Source organism: Chenopodium quinoa, unplaced genomic scaffold (assembly GCF_001683475.1).
Source record: "Chenopodium quinoa cultivar QQ74 unplaced genomic scaffold, ASM168347v1, whole genome shotgun sequence".
NCBI classification, from domain to species: Eukaryota; Viridiplantae; Streptophyta; class Magnoliopsida; order Caryophyllales; family Amaranthaceae; genus Chenopodium; species Chenopodium quinoa.
The window spans coordinates 3,340,734-3,364,988 of NW_018743292.1; the positions used below are offsets into that span (position 1 = coordinate 3,340,734).

Below are 24,255 nucleotides of genomic sequence, written 5' to 3' on the forward strand. Positions count from 1 at the left end.
AGTTTGATTTATAAAATTTAATAAGAGCTTGTGTATACGACGTATTTAGATCGGGTACATAATTATATAATTGTGCGAACTTTTGATAAAGATGTTCCGTAATTATAATTGTGTTAATTAGGTACATAATGCATACTTTGCATTTAATATATTCTTCCTGTGTTATTAAGACGACTTAGAAAATAATGTTTAGTTTAAAGTCGATTGATAGAGAAGTTCCGCATCTTTAATTGTGTTAATAAGAGATGCTCATGTTGTAACTCTATTCTTTCAGTGGCAATTGATAATCTTTCTTGACCTTCCCTTATGGCCATATCCTCGTTAGATGGGTGAACATTGTTCATTCAAACAATCTTTTCTTTCCTACCCAAAACGGCCAAAAGTATAATTGTATAAAGAAGTTAAAAAAAAATTATATAATTCTCAAATCGTGCATTCTTGTCTATCTATCCGCATGTAAGGGAAACCTTGTACAAAAATGGGTTTTATTAGCACAAAGCAACACAAGTGGACGTATGTATTTCAATGGATCCTCCTACTTATTAGGGATATAGTGCGGGTGATTGAGGCTTGTGATGGCCAAGCTAGTCAAGGGGACACAAGCAAACCCAAATCATGAGTTATAAAGGGAATTGAGGAAGATGAGAAGAGGGTGAAGGGCAGTAATAGGGAGACTGAAAGTTTTGGCATTAAAAATTGATCACAGAAGACCACCAACAGACATGACGAATCTAGTGATTTTGATTTTCTCTGACCAAGATTTTGTAATTTGAGATTATTTGATATATTTACTAGCAACGTCCAAAGAAATAGGGTGTTAATTTGTAGAAGAAGATAAAATTAGGGATTAAGAAAAGAGTCAAAAAACAACAAAATTTAGTGGACTTTTCAAGATGTGGGGCTTAGATTTGTTATTTGTTGATGGAGTTTATTGCTCATTTTGATTCAAGTTGTAGTGTCATAATGAGTACAAGATTAGAACGATTTGACTAAAATAATTAAAGAGAGTTCGTGAATATAATTGTTTTTTTTTTCTTTTTTTTATGTTCGTGTATATGAGGTTGTACTCGACTATTCGTATTGCTTCAAATGATATAAGACTCATGAAGTACTGAGGTTGAGTTCTTGGGTATATAAGAATTAAGGAGTACTTTGTATTTAATATATCTCTCTACTCTAAGGCTGAAGACGAAAAAAAAAGAGCAGTACTAGCTATGGAGGGAAATTGATGAAGACGCCATTTTAGCATGAGTAGACTGACTGTGACTCTAAGGCTGAAGGCTAAGGGTGATATATACAGAATAAACAGACCATGTATATAAGTATATTGCTGATGCTTATAGGTTATTCTCACAATATGTTTAAAGGAGCAGTCAAGTATATCTATAATTATCCTGAAACTCATAATGCTTCAGTTCAAAGAGGATGACAAAAGATGAATCAGTCACATAAAAAGTTCTTTCAAGCAGAGAATAGTAGATTCAGAGATTTAGATATCTATCCCAAGATGAATTCGAGGAATCTGTTGGATTGAGGATGGAGTTAATAATCCAGAACAAGTCAACTAGTCACCTATCAAGGAAGAACTTAGGAGTACACCAGACCCCCTTTCAACCACCATTTCTAGCCGTTAAATTGCAGTACCTTCTTGCTGATGGTTAGTAGTCATGAACCTACGCAAGCAGCCAATTGCATTCAGTTTTCAGATTAACTCCTCCAGCCTCGGCTACAAGTCCAGCCTTACACAGAACTTCTGAATTTATTCTGTGTATAAAACTAAGCTACATGTTTAAGTGTGACAATTTGCTAGAGAAATAGCATCAGATCATCAAGTTGAGCATCGTTCAATGCTGTTAATGAGGCGGTTGTATTTTTGAATACTTGTATTAGGCACTATTATGTGATCGATCATCTCCCTGAGGAGTTATATAGCATCTTTAGGCTGATGGTCTTTGCAAAGACCATGTAACAAAATATTATAAATGACAAGATCAGGAACATCACCACTAGTTTGCATCTTACAAAAAAGAGAAAGCGCGATTCTGACTTCTTTGACCTTGCAAAATCCTTTAAGTGTAAGTGATTGCATCTGGAGTTTGCCATTTACTAGACATCTCTTTAAATAGACGCATGGCATCATCCATCCCTCTTTGCTTACAAAATCCATTAATCAAGGAGCAGTAGGTTACAACATTAGGTGCACAACCCTTACTAAGCATAGTGTCCAGAATCTGCAGTGCTTCATCCATCAAACCTTTCTTACAATATCCATCGAACAAGGAGCTATAGGTTACAACATCAGGTGTAAAACCCATATCAAGCATAGTGGCAAAAGTCTGCATTGCTTTATCGATCAAACCCTTCTTACAATATCCATCGATCAAGGAGTTGTAGGTTACAACATTAGGTGCACAACCCTTACTAAGCATAGTATCCAGAATCTGCAGTGCTTCATCCATCAAACCTTTCTTACAATATCCATCAATCAAGGAGCTGTAGGTTACAACATTAGGTGCACAACCCTTACTAAGCATAGTATCCAGAATCTGCAGTGCTTCATCCATCAAACCTTTCTTACAATATCCATCGATCAAGGAGTTGTAGGTTACAACATCAGGTGTACAACCCATATCAAGCATAGTGTCAAAAGTCAGCATTGCTTTATCGATCAAACCTTTCTTACAATATCCATCGATCAAGGAGTTGTAGGTTACAACATTAGGTGTACAACCCGTATCAAGCATAGTGTCAAAAGTCTGCATTGCTTTATCGATCAAGCCTTCCTTACAATATCCATCAATCAAGGAGCTGTAGGTTACAACATTAGGTGTACAACCCGTATCAAGCATAGTGTCAAAAGTCTGCCTTGCTTTACCAATCAAACCATTCTTACAATATCCATCAATCAACGAGTTGTAAGTGACAGTATTTGGAACTTGACAAGAATCGATCATCATATCAAAAACACACTCCACTTCTTTCATCCTCCCTTCTTTACTAAGCCTACCGATTAAAATATTATACGAGTATATATTAGGTGAAATTCCGGCATCAATCATTTCTCGCAATAACCTCCATACCTCATCTCATTGCCCCAACTTACCGTGTCCCCATATTAACAGGTTGTAAGTGGTTACAGTAGGCAAGACACCATCACTGATCATTTCAGAGAATAGTTCCGAAGCCTGAGACAATAGGTTGTCCTTACAAAAGCCATACATAATCATATGATATATTCCAATATCGGGTTTGCAACCCATTAGTCTTCTCATCCTAAGCAACTTCAATGCATCAGCATTTCGCCCGGTTTTAAACAAACACTTAATTAAAGCTCCATAAGTATATAAATCCAGCTGTAAACCCAGATCAATAACTCTGTGAAAAAGCTTAACAGCATCAACACTATTCTTGATTGCACATAATCCATGAATCAAATTGGTGAATGTTACAATGTCAGGCTCATAACCTAGCTTGATGATCTTACCCAGAAGAGAAAACCCCAAATCGACTTGATTTAAGCGGCAATAACACTCAATATTCATGTTCAGAGCACACAAATCAGGCAAAATTTGATCATGCAACAAACACAACTTCTTAAAGAGGGGAATTGCAGCAGAATAATGTCTAACTTTAAGAATTGATTTCAAAATTGAAGTAAATGTGGCAATGGGAGGTAAAGGCCGATCATTAATCAGCTTATCAAATATGTTTATGAAGCATTCAAAACTAGCTACACTACTTTCAGAGTTACTAATAATAGAATTAGAATGAAACCCATTTGCAGAAATTTTATACAAGAAATGGGTTTTATCAAAATTTCGAAAGTGAAATTGAAAGGTAGAAATTTCTGGGTAAGAGAGAAAGAAAGAAAATTTACCCTTTTTGAGTGACTTTAAACCCAGAATCAAATTGGTTTTGCCCATCTGCAACAGGAGGTGGACGAATTCCTGGAGGTAACTATTTACTGTGTTTTTTTAGGAAAAGAAGAGAAAGCAAGGGAAGGGAAGGGAAGGGAATGGTAAAAAAGGTGTTTTATTTTTCAATATTTGGTTAATTAGGTTAAGTCACCGTGTTATAATTACAGTTTATAATAAATAAATTATAAATAATGGTCTAAATTTAACAATAATTTATTCAAAAATAAGATTTGTAACAAAATAACTTGAATTTATACTAATACCAAATACGTAAAGGTTATTGAATTGGATTGTATAAAATAGTAATAGAAATTAGAAGCTATAAGGTTTTATATAAATGAATAAAAATATTAGCTTTAGTTAGTACCCATATACAAACTCATATACATAATACATTTGCCCTTATATTTTGTTGACATACTTTGACTGGAATTATGAAAATTTAGTTGAATTTATTTTACTTTTGGATAATTAATATTCCGTAATCAATTTTTTTTAAATATATTTTTAGTGAGTAGTACAGGTAATAATAACATAAATGTTTATAGTAATTATATTGAATTTTCCAATATATATGATTTTGTTCGGTTGTTCATATAAAAGTTATACTTCCTCCGTTCTTTTTTTATCGCATCACTTACTACTTTAGGAAGTTTACTTATTATTGCATCATTTCCTTTTTAGGATAAAAAATATCTATGTTCACACTGCAAATACCCAACATACCCTTACTTTTTCACACTTACTTTTTATTTTATCTTACATTACATGGACAATTTTGTATTTTTACGTTTCTCTCTCTTACTTTTTCCCACTACCAAATTTTGCCTCCAAAACCCATATGATGCAATAAAAAAAACGGAGGAAGTATATAATTTTAAGATTTACACAAGGTATGCTACCAAAATATGGATTTTTCTTTTTTAATTAAAATATATTTATTGTCAAATGATAAAAGTTGGAGAAAAAAAATTTGATTATATTATAATAATCTTGGATAATACTCCCTACGTCCCATTATTTCATGCCTGTATTCCTTTTTGGGTGTCCCAAAATACTATGCCTGTTTCTAAAAATAGCTCATAATTATTATTTACTTTTTATCTTTTCCATACAAAATACACATATACCAAAAAAATCATTACTTATTTTTTATCTTTTTCATAAGATATTTTCTACTTTTTTTTTATTCTCATACAATATTCTCTACTTTTTCTCTTTCCAATAGAATATTTCCCTACTTCTACCATTTTCCTTAATTACCGTATTTTTTGAGAAATAGGCACGAAATAATGTTACGAAGGGAGTAATATATTACAATACATTACAATACCTTATTTTTAATCTATGTTAGTATTTTTGTAACTAAAAGTTTCCTAGTATATATAGTAGACTATATGTAAAAAAAATTAATTGAGTATAATTGGATTAAATACGTTGTCAAAATGGATATAAGTATTGTTGTAGGTTATAAAATGGATGTCATTAAAATTTGGCAAAAAAAAAAAAAAAAAAAAAGAAAACAAAGGCGGGGAAATTTTTAACCAGAAAATGACAAGTGTCATTTCTGGTTTCGCCTTTAGTATAAAGTTATTGATTGATTGATATTACAATACATTACAATATCTTATTTTTAAGGAAAAATTGCGAGGAAGGTCCTTTTAAGGAATCAACCTTGTGAAAAAAGTTTTTTTATGAAAAAGGTGGCACAAAAGGCCTTTTATGGACTTTGGGTTGTGATGAGGGTCCTTTGACCAATCTCCGGCGTTGACTTCCAAATTCCGGCCAAAAATAAGTCACGTGCTACTTTAGAATTTTAATATATGCGGCCCATACCACCTTTTTCTCTCTTCCTTTCTCGTACTTTTAATTTACTATTCTGTGTATTTTAATACTAGTGAGGTATTTGCCAAATGTCTCACCACGTTACATTAGTGATTGATTCCCCACTACTCCCATAATGCAATTCTTAATAACCTGGAAAAAAGTTAATACAATACATACAAAACAAATTTTAATAAGCAATTTACTACCTCAATTAATAGCTAAGTTGACCTTCAGAACTATGATACATATTTTATTATCATCGTACATTGAGTAAGGCGCCTATGAGTCTATAACCTATTAACCTATATGAAATCAATTTGATGATACATACAACTATTGAGGTGACCTAGGCAGATTGATTGAAAAATCAATTACTCTCTATGTTTCCTACAAGGCTATAACTACCCCAACTAATTGGTTCATGCACAATGCGCTTTCATGCTAATTGTCAGCCACACTTAAGGAGTGTATTACCCTCCCTGATCAACTACTTAAAAATATTCTTTCATATGAATTATAAAATCTAAAAAGTGTTCATAATACTCGTCTAATAACACACTAAAATGTTCCATAAACTAAACTAAACACAAAAAAATTTCCAATTGATCCTTCATTCTTACTTATTCATTACAAATTTCAATCTTTTGAGATGGTTTCTACCTCTCTATAGGAGAAATAAAGTACTTCACATAGATCCTTGTTAGAACACTACTACTCATTTTGTGTTATTGGGCACTCTTCAATAGATTTTGTTAACAATTTTATTATTTCGGATTAATAATTAAGTTTACTCTATATTAGTAATACTACTCGTATAATGCGATCATCTATAACATTATAATACTAGCTAGAAAATGCTTGGTTGATTATGAAAATTACACAATAATAAGTTCAGGACAGGAGTATAAATACAATCATAATTTCATACTGTGAGGATCGCTAACCCGTAAGATTACCGTATCTATGTCCGAGCATGCGTGAACATCACGCAGAGGAGGTGGGGTTTCGGGATGGTGGAGGAGGGGGGTGGGGTTTCGCGGGTTAGGGGGTCGCGACGGGATAGGGGAGGGGAAGAGGAGGGGTTACCGGCGGCCGCTGCGCGTGGATTGCTAAACATCGCCCGCAAATCTCCACATAAAGCCCACAAATCTATATTGAATTTACCTTATTGCCCTAAACCTAAAATAAAAAAATCTAACCCATACCCACACTCTAATCACCCGAAAATACGGCAATGTTGAGGCGGCAAGGCAAGGACTTGGCGGCCATAGCGGCGGAGGGAAGGACGGCTCACAGTGGCAGGGTTTTTTTTTTTAAAAAAAAATTTTTAAAAAAAAACAGAAGAGGTGGGGCGCCTGGCCAGGACGCCCAGCCCCTGGTGGTGGCGTCTGCTCCGGCCGCCGGAACCAGGGGGCTGGCGTCTGACCTGGACGCCTAGCCACGGTTGTGGCGTTTTCCAGTGGCTGGGCGTCCAGGTCAGATGCCAGGACGCCATAGCCATGGTGGCGGCGTTTGGCCAGGACGCCATAGCCATGGTGGCGGCGTCTGGCCAGGACGCCACAGCCGTAGTGGCTGCGTCCTGGCCAGACGCCACTGCCACGGTTGCGGCGTCCCGGCCAGACGCCACCGCCATGGTGGCGGCGTCCTGACCAGACGCCACCCCTACTTTTCGTAATTTTCCCCCCGAATTATCTCGTTTTCCGGCGACGATGACGGCTCTCCGGTGTCCCGGCGATCCACTCCAGCTCCACATTTTTCGTGAGAGTGAATTACGGTTTCGGTAAAAATTAGAAAAAGGGCAAAAGAGTCAAAGTAAAAATAATTGTGGGCTTTATGTAGAGATTTGTGGGCGATGTTTAACAAATCCCCAGCGCGCCTCCCGATGCTAGCCCCGGCGGCAGGGGGTGGTGGCGGCTAGGGTTTTGAGGTGGGCAGGGGGCTCGACGGGAGGGAGGAGGTGGTGGCTGGCCACCTCTGAGTTTCTTTTTTTAAAAAAAAAAATTTTTGTTGTTCTTTTTAATTTTTTTTATTGCTTTTTTGTTATTTTTTTATTTTTTGTAAATATTTTTGGTTATATTTTTTTTTGTTTAATTTTTTTTTTTTAAAAACAGACCAATCAGAAGGTTACATGTGGTAAGTGGTGGGGTCAACTAACCAGCACTGATGGTCAACTAACGGAAATGACATATGGTGATATTGTACTAAACCTCAGTGACATTTGGTAAATTTTAAAAAACGCGATGGCATTTGGTGAATTTTCTAAGTACTCAGTGACATTTCATGAAATTGCCGTTAATTAATTTACACTTTCCTTTTCTTGGAAACCGAGCTTAATTTTCCGTTATACTATTTGATTATACTCTCTAATTTAGTAATTATGTCGTTGAAAATGGCCAATTTCAATAAAGTAGACAACAAAGAAGAATGTTTGTTCCTCTTCCTCGTCACGTGAGCTTCATTTTCTTCACTTCCTCTGCTTCAGCTTCAGCTTCAACTTCAACCTCAGTTCAGCTACTACTTCAGGTCTTCTCTTTCTCTCTTCTTATTTCCTATTTCTGGTATAAACCCACTTCATTTTTACCAAATTTTTTAAATGGGTTTCCATTTTTAGTCTCAAAGACCTTATCTTTACCTTTGTTTGAAGATTATAATAAATGGGTTGTTAGTTTTTTCTTTTTTTTTTTTTTTTTTTTTTGGGTTTTTTGTTTAATTTGTTGGGACCCATTGAGCTTCCAAGTTTGTTCTTTGAAAATGGAAGCTAAAAAGGGTTTAAAATTTTGCAGATTTTTCCAATTTAGTAGTATTTTATTGCCATTTTTGTTGTATATGTTGTTGTCTTGTTGATATTGGAAAACCCTAGTGTAGTTTCAGCTGTTGATGTTCACCCACAAGATAAAGCTACACTTAGTGAGTTCAAATCAAAGATTATTGACCCTGGCCCGGGTTTGGCTTCATGGCTCGGGTCCAATTGCTCCAATTGGACCGGCATTACCTGTGAAAACCGGACCGGCCGGGTCATTTCAATGGACTTAAGCTCCATGAACTTGTCTGGGAGTATCAGTCATAGTATATGCAACCTATTTTCTCTTCAATCCCTTGTTTTGTCTCATAATAATTTTACTTCTGTGATTCCACCTTGTTTGGGAAGTGTTTTGAGTTTAAGGGTAGTTGATATTAGTCATAATGGTCTTAGAGGGTTGGTTCCTGATTCATTGAGGAGCTTGAAGCATTTGAGGGAGCTTACATTGAATGGTAATAGGTATTTGGGAGGGAAATTTTTCGAGGTTTCTTGAAAGACTTGATTTGGGGTCGAATTCGTTTGGAGGGGAGATACCGGAAAGTCTGTTCCGGTTGGAGTCTCTCAAGTACTTGGACCTTTCGGAGAATGGTTTGTCAGGGAAGCTTGGTGGGTTTCATCAATCTTTGGAGGTCCTCAATCTAGCCTCTAATCGTATATCGGGTACATTGCCTTGTTTTCATGCCTGTGTGCAATCACTTAGCATACTGAACTTGGCAAACAATTCTTTGGTTGGAAGGATTCCTTCTTGTATGTCTTCACTTCGAGCTTTGAGGCAGCTCAATCTGTCCAACAATGGGTTGCAGTATGGGATTTTGCCAATGCTGGTGTTCTCAGATAAGCTTCTTGCTTTGGACTTGAGTCACAATCAGTTGTCAGGTCCGCTTCCTAGCAAAATTGCTGAGACAACAGACAAGTCGGGGCTTCTTGTTCTTGACCTGTCACAACCAATTTTCTGGTAACATACCTCTGAAAATCACGGAGTTGAAAAGTTTACAGGCATTGTTTCTCTCTCACAATTCAATAAATGGGGTTATTCCTGGGAGCATTGGGAATTTGACGTATCTCCAAGTCATCGACCTCTCGTACAACTCTCTAACAGGATCCATTCCTTTGAACATTGTCGGGTGCTTCCAGCTCCTTGCATTGATACTCAGCAACAACGGTCTTTCTGGTGAAATTCAACCAGAGCTTGATGCACTAAATAGTTTGAAGATACTAGATATTAGCAGCAACAAGATCTCTGGTCAAATACCCCAAACCTTAGCCGGATGCAGGTCATTGGAAGTAGTGGATTTCAGCTCTAATAGTCTCTCTGGACCTCTAAATGATGCAATGAACAAATGTTTGAATCTCAAGTTTTTGTCACTTGCTCAAAACAAGTTTGAAGGTACTCTTCCTAATTGGCTCTTTACATTCCCGTCCATCAGAACAATCAATCTTTCAGGGAACAGATTTTCTGGCTTTATACCTGATGGTACCTTCAACGTCAGCAGGAGTTTTAACAATGCAGCTATGGGTGGTATGAATACTGAGGGGAGTTTGGTATCAGTTAAAAGTAAGATCATCCAAATTTCTGTTATGGTAATGGATCGAAATGGGCGGAGTTTTGCTTATGGTCTATCTTCACCCGTGGGAATTGACCTGTCAGATAATCAGCTGAATGGGGAGATACCTGAGAGTCTATTCACTTTACATGGTTTGGATTATCTTATTTTGACCTACAATCTTCTGGTGGGTCAGATTCCTGTGGATTTAGAGAAGATGTGGAATTTATGGGCTATTGATCTGTCTCACAATTATCTTTCTGGCCCTCTTTTGGCCAATATTTCAAGCCTTCAAGAGCTAATAACGCTGAATTTTTCCTACAATTCTCTCTCTGAATTTGTTTGAAGGAAGCAGGGTTACTGGAGATTTCCCGAAGCATTTACTGGGAATCCAGCTTTATGCATTGAGGTATCTGCTCCGGAAAGTGCCAACCTCCACGAATTCCTGCACTTCCTGGAGACAAGTTCAGGGATGATATGGAGGAATGGCCAATGTCAGTGTGGATTTTTTGTGTAACAGCTGCTGTAACCTTCTATGCGACCCTGATCCCTCTCTTTTGTTGGCCCCGATCAAGAAACTATATTCTTAGGTCAAAAAATTTAGGTGCATTGTACAGAGAGCAAAACTTTTGTATATCTGTTTGGTTTCATATGACTTTGATTTGTCCTCCAAAGAGGAAAGCAAGTCATGTTTTTATTGATACAGTTTTAGCTTTAAGCTAACTTTAACTTAGCTTGAATTTCCATGTTTGAAAGTCTCATGTATAGTGGATGATGAGACAAATGGACAATGGTATTCCCTCTAGTTAATATGCACCAATGCAGTATATGCCACATTTGATTGATTAGGTTTATAAAGAAGTTCAATAAAAAATTTTGTTACCGAACTTCTAGTAAAGTGTATATTGAAGGTAATATTGGAAATTAACTTACCAAATACAGAAAGTAAACTTAGTTCAGGACTACTTAAAACAGAAACGTGGCATATTGAGCGACAAAAGGAATATAACTTGTATCTCATGACTGATAAACCTGTGAATTTACACTCTTTGAGCTTTTGCAAAATTGCATACATTCTGAAGATTACTGAATTATTACGAGGCATAATTGCTGAGATTCAAGACATCAGGTTCAAGCATGCCCTTGGGGCTAAGGTAACTCAAGGAAGCTAAATCAGTTCCTAGACTAACACAAGCCTAATGCTTCCCTACAAGGCCACCCCTAAATAGCCCAAAATTAACATTCAAATTGACGAAAGAATGAGATTGTGTGACCAGTCATATATGCAGATCACAGGAACAGGCACAGATGACTTGGTTGCAAGCGTGGCTACCCAAATGAACAAGAAACTACATTATTCTTAACTTTGATTCCAATCCTTCATGACGATTATCAAAGCTGTGTAAAGGTAGCATCTTTAAAAATAGGAGCGGGACTTCAAGCAATCTTCAGTCCATTCTCATTTCTAAGAATTCTGGTTACCTTGCACTGTTCTATTTGCAGAGCACCCCATCTTATACAGACCAATCCCACAATGGCCAGCATCTTCTCTAACAGACAATACCCCTTTTTTTTTATGCTTTGACATACCTAGTAACAAACTTGTGTTTTCCAAAAAGCCTTTGCTAATATTTGATCGGTCCTTCCAAACTCCCTGATGCAAACTGGACAAACAGCAACAAAATTAATGTATTATTTAAGCAATGTACAACCTAGGTGATACATGAACTTGCCATTGCAAATATTTTGCTTTGTAGTAGTTATCAGTCTCACTCGTCTCAACTGCAGTTGATGAGTAAGAATAAACTTCAAACTACAGCTATGGTAAATACCTGCTGAACAATGGGGCTAGTTGAGGAAGTAAATTCATGTGTCAGTCCTTCCCAAACAATTTTCCCCTCGTATAAGAAAATCAGCCTGGACCAATAAAGATTATCAGAGATACGATGAACTGAAACTCTAATCACATGCATCATATTTAAATGAAAAAGACATTTACCTATCAACTGCTCTTTGGATAGTACTGTGTTGGTGAGTTACAACTATATATGATGCAGTCTTCCCAGCCAATCCAACAACATCTTCACCTTTAATATGAACAGAACAGATCAGCTCTTCAACAACAGTTGATGCAATTGGATCAAGTCCAGCTGTTGGTTCATCATACAAAACCACCTGCCCCAATAAAAGAAACAAAGCAACCACTTAGCCAGAAATGACAATTTTCTATTCACACTAATACAACTGACTTTAAAGTGGCGAAATAGAAGACAATAATATAATAATAGAATTGACATTGCATGCTTGGCAAACAAAGCTGGTCAACATAAACAAACTACTTCTGTTTATCATAATGTGAAATCCAATCACATAGAAGCATTATTGCTAAAATCTAGGTTGCGTACTCCCACTTGATCAAGCAACCTAAACAAGAAAAATGAGTAATCAAAAGAAAACTAAATATATCTCGATTGTTTGGTGCAGCAGCAGAAGCTTAAGTAAAAACCAACCATGTCTACTAGAGACATACAAGCAGTCTTAAACAGCTCCAAGAAATTTCCACCATATCACACTATAATCTCATACATTGAAACAGGTTCTTTCTTATTTTCTCATCTCCATATTTTGAGGGACACAAAAAGTGGGAAACACTGTCTGTAGATGCTCTTCTGGTATTTTCCAAGAACAAAAAGAGCATCAACCCCCCCCCCCCCCCTTCCCTCCCCTTATAATTTTTTGACATATGGAGTGAGTACTAACCCAAGAAACTCATTGTGGAGGAAAAATAGATTCAAGTTGTAGTGTCATAATGAGTACAAGATTAGAACGATTTGACTAAAATAATTTAAAAAGAGTAAGTGAATATAATTGTTTTTTTTATTTTTTTTTATGTTCGTGTATATGATGTTGTACTCGACTATTCGTATTGCTTCAAATGATATAAGACTCATGAAGTACTGAGGTTGAGTTCTTGGGTATATACGGATTACGGAGTACTTTGTATTTGATATTTCTATCTACTCTAAGGCTGAAGACGAAATAGACGAGCAGTACTAGCTGTTTCGGATGAAAACAATGGGACCTTGCCGAAGGTCCGATGAAACAGGGAAGACTAGATTCGGTCCAAGTAATGTTGGGCCGAAGGTTTCCTGCACAGTAAACACACGTAAACTAGCCTCGGGGGTGTTGCCGAGGAAGGCCCCTCCGATGCTAAAGTCATTACAATGTGTAGAAAGAGAACACTATGCAAGAGAATTTGTTGCTTGAGGCTTTGCTTGAATGAATGAGTATCTATCAGAATGTAATATTGATGGCTTTTATACCTCTTCATACATGGAGAAGTTGGGCCTTAGCCCAATTGGTTTGCCTTGAGGGCTGATCTTTGACTTTAGCACAATTGGAGAGATGAACCTTGACCTTGGGCTTTTAATTGGATCATTTAATGCCTAAGCCCAATTGGACTAAATTGGACCCAAACAACTTGCCCCCCAGACCCGATTTGGAAGGATGACGGGTCGGGTTTGATTTAACCAGAAAAGGAGGGAAGTGAATGATTTAATTAATCCAAAAATTTGAATTTAAACCGTAATTAATGAGATAACAACGGTTAAGGCGGATGATTGTGGAAGTTGGACGGATAATGGGCAGTTTAATCGCAAGGTCGTGTGTTTAACGGTTACTTAGTGGGGTATTTAAGAGAAATTGAAACGCGGACTCCCCGCATTCCCATTTCTGGAGATATAATCAGAGGCGCGTCATCTCTCCTCACTTATTCACCAACACAAACCCAGAATTCTCGAGAGAACCCAAGAACCCGCATCAAAACTTCGCAAATTCCCCGAGCATTAAGCTTAGAAACTGAGACTTGCCACTACGAACTCGTAAATCGGCAACTTTCGCTTCAGATTAAGGTAAATTCCTTTGATTTTAGTTTATTTTTCTTCGAATTCGAACTCCTTCCCTTTCTTTTCGACTTTTTTCTTCGAAAAATTATCAATGGCAAGAGGAGTTAGAGGTAGAGCCCGTGCTCCAAGAAGAGCAAGGCCAATTCCCGATCCTAGGAACAGGATTGGGACCTGGAATGGACAAAGGCCAGAGTCTGACCCTGCTGAAGGGATTAGGGCGACCCCAATTTCCTCGGCTCCTCCTCAGAGAACGGAGGGACCGAGCGCTTCTGGGCGGGACGATGAAGTTCCCGTTGTCCTTTGGGATATCCTCCCCGGGTTTTCAGAGTGGGAGAATGCCGAAGTAGCTTCGGCCATGATAAAGAACCGCCCCTACTCATGGTGGGTGGAGAATGCCGAACAATATCGGTTTGCCGAGCAAATTGAGTTACATTACAGCATTTTTGAAGCTGATGGGTATTGGTGCCGAATGCCCGCGGCATCCGATAGAATCCATCGTCCACCCCCGGGGTATGTGGGGGTGTACACAAGACAGCTTCAGTATGGGCTGAGGTTCCCTTTGGACGTATTCGTCCGAGACTTGCTGATCCATTACAATATTTCCCTATGTCAGCTAACTCCCACTAGCATCCGAAGGGTGATGACATACTTATGGGTCTGCAAGTTCTTCAAGTATGTGCCGAACCTGCACTGCTTCAAAAAGCTTCATCGGCTAGTGCCAAATATTCAAAGTGGGCACGGAAGCCATGGTTCTGGGTGGTACCAGATTGAGTCTCGGCCCCAGTTCCTAACCATGTGGCCGAACGACTCTTCAGACAAGGACTGGAGAGGTCAATGGATTTGGGTTAGGGCACCCACGGACCCGGGCCACCCTTGCGTCTTCAGCGCTCCCCGGTACCTCGCTGAGCCTGATCCCGACATGGGAAGTCTAGGTCCCCCCCGCAGATGACGGCTCAGATCCAAACCTTAATCAACATAATATCTTCGGCAAGCTGCCGAACCGGGGGGGCAGCGGCCGAATGCAGCATATCCCGGAGACTTGGCTCCCCGATACGCATTATGTTTTCCAAGAGAACATGCTAGCAGCTGTTGGCCTCAGCCGAAAGTTTAAGGATGGTAAGCTTCTTCGGCTGGGGCCGAGGCTTTTTAATTATCTCTTTTTCTCCTCACTTCGCTTTTTTATGCTGTGCCAACCTAACTGAACTGACCTTTCCCCTTTTTTTTTTTCAGAGCGGGACGAGACCAACATTGGCATTAACTACGCTCGTCTTGGCGTCAACCGAGAACGAGTTGTAACTGATCGGGCCCCCTCTATTACTGAACCGAGACATAGGGAAGTTCATCTAGACTCTTCCCACTTCCAAATTGAGGTTGTTGCTCTGTATCAGAGGCAGAAGTCTTGGTGGAAGAAGAGAGATCCCTGGTTTCAGCTGCTGGACGAAGAAGCTGAAGCTGCCCGTACGGCCGAAGAGGTTGCACGGGTTATCGAAGCTTGTGAAGGAGGAGAAGGGTTCTCCAGGGCTGCTGAAGAAGAAGCTGCAGCTAGGGCATCTGAAGAAGACGAGGCTTTGCTGAAGACCTCGGTGAGCTTTCAGACTTAACTTTGTCTTTTTTTTTTTTTTTTCTTTTTGTACTCACATTCTTCCTCCCCCCTGTCTTTTACAGTCTGAAGAGAGTAACAGACACAGAGAAGGGAAAGCCCCTGTTCGTCCCGAAGACCAGATACAAGAAGAGTCTTCAGACTCAGACATGGACGAACAACCGCTTCAGAAAAGGCGCCGAAGAATGGCCATCATCGGCCCGCATGACTTTCAGCGGAGGCCGATGACCATCGGCGTTGAAATAAGGGAACCCGAGGAAGGCAATGGATCGCCGAGGGTTCCCCGGCCACAACCTCAATCACCTCAAAAGACCCCTCCGCCACCTCCCGAGATGGAGGTGGATCAGAAAACTCCCGAATCTAAGGGAGGGGTCCAAGAAGAAGTTCAGGAGAGTGCTGCTGAGCACAAGAATAAGGATGTCGTGATGCCCAGTGCTGAGAGTTTCACGGCAGACATTGCAAGAGAGGTTGAGGCTTTCGTCCTCACCCCTGAAGAAGAAGAGGTCATAGTAATTGACTCTTCTGAGAAGGATGATGCTGAGCCATCCAAAGCTAAAGAAGCTCCGTCATCATCATTTCCTTCCTTCCAGACTCTGCAATCTGGAGAAATGGGTTTCTCGGCCCCCCGAATTCCAATCCCAGATCACATCTGGGACCTCATATGGGGTCAGAACCGAGAAGGTGCTGCAGCCTACTTCGGCGATTTTGCTGGTACGTCCGAAGTAGATAGGGCAAGAATCTGGTCGCTGAAGGCCACTGTTGGGATGGGCGAATCCAGCAGATCAGTTCCTGACCCAGCCAGGTCTAACCAACTGCTGATGATAGGGGTGTCAACGGGGCGGGGCGGGGCGGATTTTGGCATTCCCATCCCCATCCCCGCCTCACATTTTCATCCCCATCCCCATCCCCATCCCCATGTCGGGTCTGAAAATAATCCCCGTCCCCGCCCCGGCGGGTCCAACTCTAAAACCACCCCCGCCCCATCCCCGTCCCCGCCCCATACCCGCCAAACCCCCACCCCATACCCGCCAAACCCCCGCCCCATCCCCGCCAATTCCCCGCCCCATACCCGCCAACTTAGTATTGAGAAAAGCAACTGTCTTTCAAGTTTCAAGTGTCAACTGAAACCCTGCAGACTTCATAGTAGACTAATGAAAAAGTAGCAGTGCATACAAATCCCATTAACTCAAATCCAACAAAAACCACTGCAAGATCAACCATTTTAAAAATAACCATTTTAAAAAAAAAAAAAATAACTCCAAATTGTCCAAAGTCCAAATATTAAAAATAACTACAAGTCTACAAATATTCAAATACATAACAAGAAATTCATTAGGCCTTGAATTATTCGGTGCAAAGTCCACTTGTTCCAGAATCGATATCACATGTTTCAAATCCTTCCTCTAATTCTCCCACTAATTTAGCATATTCATCATCCTTAAATTCTCCACAATCTGCAAATACAATGTGAATTAATTAAAATAAATAAATAAATAATATTATTAATTAAATAAAATTTTATTTTAGCTATTTACTTTTAGAAGCAGCCCATATCCAATTTTGAGTACACATCAAAGCTTCTACAGCTTCCGGTAAAAGCCGACTACGATAAGGATTAAGAACCCGACCACTTGTGCTAAATGCGGACTCTGATGCAACAGTAGAAACAGGAATGCTCAATATATCTCGTGCTATTTGCTGAAGAATGGGATATGTGCCTCCATTTGTCTTCCACCAGTTAAGAATATCAAAATCTTGGACTAGAGGCACATTAGCAGCATCTAAATACTTATCCAAATCTGATATATCATGACTTGAGTCCTTATCTTGTTGTAAAAATTCAGCAAATTCTTGCATAAAGGTCTCTTCATTGGATTTGCTACTACTACCCAAATCAAAATCTTGTTGGTTGCTACTACCTTGAGTTTTACCCATCTTAGACCCATATTCATCAACCAATCTTCGTAGAAGATCACTAATTCTACGAACCTCAATTTCAAAGTCATGCTCATCAAAAATTTTTGCAAAATAAAAGCGAATAAGAGCCATTTTGTATCTAGGATCTAGTATTGTTGCCACTCCCATTAAGCCATTCACACTAGCCCAATACTTGTTATATTTTTGTAACATAATGTCGGCCATTTTCCTTACATAATCATGAGGAGATAAAAGCCAACCAGAAATAGCAATTCTCAAAGCACAAATTTTAGGAAAATAAAGATTGGCCGTAGGGTAATTTGTTCCTGAAAAACTAAGGGTAGTTTTACTAAACACTTCCAAATGTTCACATATTTTCTCAACTTTTTCCCAATCTTCAGGGGTCGGTGGATTCTTATATAAATTATTACGAGCACTTAAAACAACAAACACTTCTTTATAACTAGTAGCAATAGAAAGCATTTCATAAGTAGAATTCCACCGGGTTTTGCAATCAAGTGCTAACTTTCTACTACACTCAGGAGTTATTTGCTTAGCCACTTGTTCAAACCTTTGTACTCTCTTATCAGAAGCAGTCCAAAACACAACACTATCCCTAATTCTTTGAACACCATTTGATACCACAACACTTAAACCATCTTGAACAATCAAATTTAATATGTGAGCACAACAACGCATATGAAAAAAATCACCTCGCAATAAAAGTGAGCCATATGGAAACACTCCTTTCAAAATTTCCATCATTGCATCATTAGTTGAACAATTATCCACGGTTATAGAAGACAACCTAAGATCAAGATTCCATGATTGAATGCTTTCTTTCAAAGCATCAGCAAGAACCTCAGCAGTATGAGGGGCGGGGACATATAAAAACCTACCAAAACCAATGAAAATAACATATATTATTTGTCTATTCAATACTATTGTGGATATATGGGCTCATTATTATCATCCATCATCACAACTTATAATTCTTATGATTTTAAAATTCACACAAAAAACTATAGCAATACAAAGACAACCAAAAAAAAATAAACAAGTTATAAGTAACCAGAAAACAATACCTTATGATCCGACTTTGCAACTTCCATGTATTATCAATAAAATGTGAGGTGACCGCCATATAACCTTTTCTCTGGTTGTCAGCTGTCCACATGTCAGTAGTTAAGGCAATCTTACCCTTTGCTTTCCTCAACAAGGTTGCAACATTCTCCTTCTCAAGCTCATATCTTTTCATAATATCTTTTCTAGTTGTGTTGCGAGACGGCACTTTAAATCCAGGTTGGAGTGTCTTGCTATATTTTCTAAAACCAATATGCTCAACCATGCTAATTGGATACTCATGCAAAATAATCATCTCTGCCAAGTCTCTTCTTCCATCTTCTTGGTGGAATTCGTAAGGAGCCAATGTCATCGTGTCATTCTTATCATTCAAGTTTTTTTTTGTACCAAACATTCTTGTTTGTCGAAGATCTTAACCACCAAAATCAGCACCTGATTATCCATCCACATTTTCATTACCCCAACTCAATTTGCATACATTGTGATCAATTTCATCAATATTGAGTACTACTTAAATTACAGTATAACAACAATAGTATGATACTATGATAATAGTTTGAAATTCATTTCTCACGCTTTTATACAATCTTTTAGTTGCTTATACACAACTCCCTCACCTGTACATATGCTGCTAGAAGAGACAGAGAATCTCTTGCTACTCTGCAGGGTCACATCAAAGTATCAAACTTCCATACATTCTTCCAAATTCTCAGATCCAAGTATCCAACAATGACCCAAGTCACCCAACCATACCATTAACTGATTTTCTGAAGAAAAGAAATAAGTGTTACCCCAACTTCACTATATAATTTCCAGATTTGTCGTATCACCATACAAACATATCAACTAGTTGTGCAATGCTAGCAGAATACCCAAGATTTCATTGGACTCAAATGACTGAAAATTTCCGCGTACCACTCTTTCATCCCACCCACTTCCATCCGGCTCCCCAAAATTACACAGTTAACATATGGAAGTAATGGAACCATCCGTGGCCAGATTTATGTTTTGATAGTATAGCATACTATTCTTGCTTATTCTTAAAATTAAACATGTAGCATGAAGCATCCTTTGGGACTTCTATGATAATAGTTTGAAATTCATTTCTCACGCTTTTATACAATCTCAATAACAAAGAATACAACAAAATTTGAAGAAAATTCTTACCTGGGTTATTTAACAATTCTCAATAGAAATTGCTCCAACTTCCCCCAATGAGTCTGAAATTAGTCTGAAATTGCTCCAACATAATCCGAATTTAGTTATCACACATAAGCTAAAATAATAAACATAAACTTATAAGTCTGAAATTAATGAGAAAAACTAATTACAATCTATACATATTTCGACTTTATTATATCTATTTTGTGAAATTAAATATAAAAAAACAAGTAATGAAAATTCTAGATTAAAACCCTAATAAACTAAAAAATTTAGAGGTCATCATATTCATACATTATCATACAAAAAATAACAGTAATCAACTACATTGCATTAGATTGAAAGTATCATACAAATATAACACGAAACCCTAGCTCAATCAAATGAAATATTGAAAACCGCAATCGAACAAATCATAAATAAAAGACGAATCACATACTTTCAATCGAAAACCCAATTAAGAAATTCTTAATTGAACATATTGAATTAAGAAAATTCAAAGATAATAATGCGAAAACGTTTACCTAAATTGAATGAGTTGCAGCCTTGCAAGATCGAGGTTGAAGAAGAAGGATCGAAGAGATTTGATTGCAGACGAGGACCACGAGGTTGAAGAAGAAGGATCGAAGAGAGGGGTTTGAGGCTTGAGGAAGAGATTCAGCGCAGTGAGCTGTGAGACTGTGAGTCTGTGAGAGGAGAGAGTGAGGCAGTGAGAGGCTAGGGTTTTTGTTTTGTGAATGACTGAATGAGGGTGGGTATTGGGTAAGTGGGTTATTGGGTTAGATTTCATTAGGTGTAGTTTTTTTTTTTTTTTTTTTTAATCGTATTATGCAGTCGGGTCTTATGCGGGTATGGGGTGGGTATAAAGCGGGTATGGGTCGGGTATGGAGTGGGTCAGGCGGGGCGGGGCGGGTACGGGGTGGGTCAGGCGGGGCGGGGCGGGGCGGGTATGGGGCGGGTCTGGGCGGGGCGGGTATTACATAACAACCATCCCCGCCCCATCACCCATGGCGGGTATGGAGTTTAGACCCATCCCCGCCCCGCGACCCGCCAAAGCTAGACCCATCCCCGCCCCATCGGGGCGGGGATGGGGCGGGTCTCCTACTAGACCCGCCCCAGTGACATCCCTAGCTGATGATGCAGGTGACTTTCCTTGCCTTTATTTCCTCTAAAATTCAGCTCTATTTTTTTTTTTTTTTTTTTTTTTTAAACTTGTGCTCCTATTTTCAGTTCGTGCACAATCAGACTCTTACTGTAGAGCTGATAGATACCCTACAAGATAGGGTAGACGCTGCCGAGCACGACAAGAAGGTAGCCGAAGAGGAGTTAAAGCTTGCTAAGCTGAGGCAAGCAACAGCTCAAGAGAAGCAGCAGAAGGGTGAGGAATACGAGAAAAAGGCTGCTGAAGCCTTCAAAACCTTCTGCGACGCTATGGAGAAGGAAGTTTTTCCCCCGCTGATGGAAGGGGAAAAATTCCTCCAAGAGCACATGGGAGTGGACGTCTCCAAATTCAAGGCTGCCATTGAGAGCCGAATCCAGGAAGGAGCTGCTGCACAAGCTGAAGTGCAGCAACGGCTAGAAGCTCTTGAAGCCAGCAGAATGGTTGCTGAAGAGCTGCTCCAAGCCAGGGATGTCCAACTCTCAGAGGCTGCTGCTGCTGCTGAAGCTCAGAGAGCTAAGCTCCAAGAGGCTGAGGATCAGCTGATGGCCAAAAGGGGAGAAGTGGCCCAGGCTCAGACAGAGGCTTCCCAAGTTCAGCAGGAGCTGAATGAGCTGAAAGGTTCCTCCTCCAAGCTCGCCGATGAGCTGAAGAAATCCAAGGAAGACTTGGAGGAGACCCAGAAGAAGTTGGTTGATGCTGAGGCTCTACTCAAAGTCCGTGTCTATACCCAGGAAGAATATGAAATGGGTTTCAGAAACGGGTTCAGAGTATGCCGAAGAGTCTGCCTTCATGCTGAGCCGACGTTGGACTGGTCCAAATGTGCTGAATGGGTCCAGAATCCCGAAGACCCTCATATGAAGTATGCAACTCCAGTCGAAGCTGAAATTCTTAAGGCTGAGGAAGCCGAAGAAGAAGCTGAGAGAATGGAGTTGGAGGCTGAACAGAGGGAAAGGGAGGCTCGGCAGAGTGCAAAGCCTGCTTCTTCTGCTGCTGGGGCTGAGACCACCATGGGGCTCAACAATGCTGACCAGTCTGATCCTCGGGCTGAAGCATAGGAACTCGGGCAGTCGTCTTCAGAATCTTGCGGTTCATCATGCGCTCAACTTTAGACTTGCCGCTTTCTGAATTTTTTGCCTTGTTTTTTTGCTTCAGCTTGCCTTGTCGTACAAAACAGTTTATTTTTTGCTTCTGTACGTATTTCGGCAGCTGTTATTTTCCGCTTGTGGGCGGCTGCCGATACAGTTTATTTGAACTTGTAGCTCAATTTCTGAGCATAAATTATTAATTTGATGTTCTTTTCTTCAGCTGCTTTGTTTTTGAATGCTTTTCTGTTTCTTCAATTCTGCTGAACATAAACTTGCACTGGTAGTGCTTCTTGCCCCCCCAGAAATTGAAGTATGGCTTCAGCTGAATAAACAGTTTCTTTATTTCTTCAAAATGGGTATTCGAAACACAGGGCCAACTGAAGGCAATGCTTCGGATAGCTTTTTGGGATACAAGGCTCAGTTAAGGCAATATCCCAGAATTGTCTATGGACTCATGTCTTTGGAGAACAAGTCTTACTGAAGTTGGACTTCAGCTAAAAGACCAGTGTTCTTTAAAAAGACGGATATCCGAAACACAGGGCCAACTGAAGGCAATGTTTCGGATAATGGCTTTCTGGGATACAAGGCTCAGTTAAGGCAATATCCCAGAATTGTCCATGGACTCATGTCTTTGGAGAACAAGTCTTACTGAAGTTGGACTTCAGCTGAAAGACCAGTGTTCTTTAAATTGACGAGTTTTGTCAGCCATCTGAAACCCAGTTACCCGAAGGCGAAGGTTTCAGACGAGGCTGAATAAACAATTTTCAACTGTTGCTGTTATCCTTGATTTTCTGTCTATCTTTGAAAAATGGATATCCGAAACACAGGGCCAACTGAAGGCAATGTTTCGGATAATGGCTTTCTGGGATACAAGGCTCAGTTAAGGCAATATCCCGGAATTGTCCATGGACTCATGTCTTTGGAGAACAAGTCTTACTGAAGTTTGACCTCAGCTGAAAGACCAGTGTTCTTTAAAAAGACGAGTTTTGTCAGCAATCTGAAACCCAGTTACCCGAAGGCGAAGGTTTCAGACGAGGCTGAATAAAAAACCCTTAAAGAGTAGATAGAACCGAGAAAACTTTGAAAGGATAAAAAGTTGTATACATTTATATAAATGGCGGCTCCAAGGCCTTTCATTAATTCAAAATGTACTTACAAAGATTGTTCTGCCCCGAAGGGTTTACACATGATATTTTTTCAGTACATCAGCGTTCCAGTGATTTTTCAACTCAGTTCCATCCAACTGCCGAAGTCGGTATGTCCCTGGCTGAAGCTCATCACAGATTTCATAAGGTCCCTCCCACGCAGCTCAGAGTTTCCCATGGATTCGGCCTTTCTGAACTGCAGCAGCATTCCGAAGGACAAGGTCTCCAATTTTAAGAGGCCTTGCATGGACCCTTCGGTTATAAAATTTGCTGATTCTCTGCTTATAAGCAGCCATTCTGTCTCGGGCTGAGTCTCTTACTTCGTCGAGGAAATCGAGAGATTCCTTCATCAGTTGCTCATTCTCAGCCGAGAAGTGGTGCACCCGTAGGCTCTCAGAGCCAATTTCCACTGGAAGGACGGCTTCGGCACCATACACCAGTTCAAAAGGTGAATAGCCCGTTGCCTCTTTTTCAGTTGTCCGAAGGGACCAAAGGGTTCCAGGGAGCTCCTCCAGCCACTTGGACTTTTGATCTTCCACCCTCTTCTTGAGGGCATTTAGGATCTGTTTATTTGCAGCTTCGGCTTGTCCGTTACTTTGCGGGTGGCATACCGCTGAATATGCCAGTTTGATGCCGAACTGATCTGTATACCGCTTCAGCGGTAAGTTATCAAATTGCCTCCCATGATCGAAGACAAATACTCTCGGGATGCCAAATCGAGTGATGATATTCTGCCAGATAAATTTTCTGACAGTTTGCTCTGTAATGTTCGAGGCTGCTTCGGCCTCGATCCATTTACTGAAGTAGTCGACACCAACTATCAGCCATTTTTTCTGGTACACAGCCTCTGGAAATGGTCCCAGTATATCCAGTCCCCATTTGGCAAACGGGAGTGGATTAAGGATCGGCTGAAGATCCCTTGCTGGCTGATGGATAACTAGAGCGTATTTTTGACATTTTTCGCATTTCCGAACCAGCTCCTTAGCATCTGCGATCATGGTGGGCCAGTAATATCCCGCCCTCAATGCCTTGTGGGCTAAGGTCCTTCCCCCAATGTGGTTCCCACAGATGCCGAGGTGAATCTCCCGTAGGATATAATCTGCATCTGT

General features: G+C 39.7%; 3 protein-coding genes and 1 pseudogene across 3 annotated transcripts; 1 reads left to right on the plus strand and 3 right to left on the minus strand.

Annotated features, from left to right (window-relative positions):
• Positions 1-1,901: 1,901 nt before the first annotated feature.
• Positions 1,902-4,101, minus strand: LOC110736437 (pentatricopeptide repeat-containing protein At1g09900-like). Its single transcript, XM_021916656.1, has one exon. The coding sequence runs from the start codon at positions 3,057-3,059 to the stop codon at positions 2,070-2,072; it is 990 nt and encodes a 329-aa protein (XP_021772348.1). The 5' UTR covers positions 3,060-4,101; the 3' UTR covers positions 1,902-2,069.
• Positions 3,087-3,923, minus strand: LOC110737216 (pentatricopeptide repeat-containing protein At1g62680, mitochondrial-like). Its single transcript, XM_021917586.1, has one exon. It carries the CDS (start codon positions 3,921-3,923, stop codon positions 3,087-3,089), a length of 837 nt encoding a protein of 278 aa, XP_021773278.1.
• Positions 4,102-7,508: 3,407 nt separating the features above from the next.
• LOC110736436 lies at positions 7,509-10,908 on the plus strand (annotated as a pseudogene).
• A 167-nt stretch (positions 10,909-11,075) lies between these two features.
• LOC110737217 (protein TRIGALACTOSYLDIACYLGLYCEROL 3, chloroplastic-like) lies at positions 11,076-16,660 on the minus strand. Its single transcript, XM_021917587.1, has 4 exons — positions 16,597-16,660; positions 12,088-12,292; positions 11,921-12,005; positions 11,076-11,752 (listed from the first exon to the last, which is right to left on the minus strand). Exons 1-4 carry the CDS (start codon positions 16,658-16,660, stop codon positions 11,714-11,716), a joined length of 393 nt encoding a protein of 130 aa, XP_021773279.1. The 3' UTR covers positions 11,076-11,713.
• Positions 16,661-24,255: the final 7,595 nt, after the last annotated feature.

What these genes read in the sequence shown, in the direction of transcription:
- LOC110736437 (XM_021916656.1), bottom strand. Translation starts at nt 3,059, where the DNA reads ATGATTGATGCCGGAATTTCACCTAATATATACTCGTATAATATTTTA.
- LOC110737216 (XM_021917586.1), bottom strand. Translation starts at nt 3,923, where the DNA reads ATGGGCAAAACCAATTTGATTCTGGGTTTAAAGTCACTCAAAAAGGGT.
- LOC110737217 (XM_021917587.1), bottom strand. Translation starts at nt 16,660, where the DNA reads ATGGGGCGGGGAATTGGCGGGGATGGGGCGGGGGTTTGGCGGGTATGG. An exon ending in ATGGGGTGGGGGTTTGGCGG is followed by an intron (nt 12,293 to 16,596) that starts GTATGGGGCGGG and finishes TTTCTGGCTAAG; the next exon opens with TGGTTGCTTTGTTTCTTTTA. An exon ending in CTAGCCCCATTGTTCAGCAG is followed by an intron (nt 11,753 to 11,920) that starts GTATTTACCATA and finishes CTGTTTGTCCAG; the next exon opens with TTTGCATCAGGGAGTTTGGA.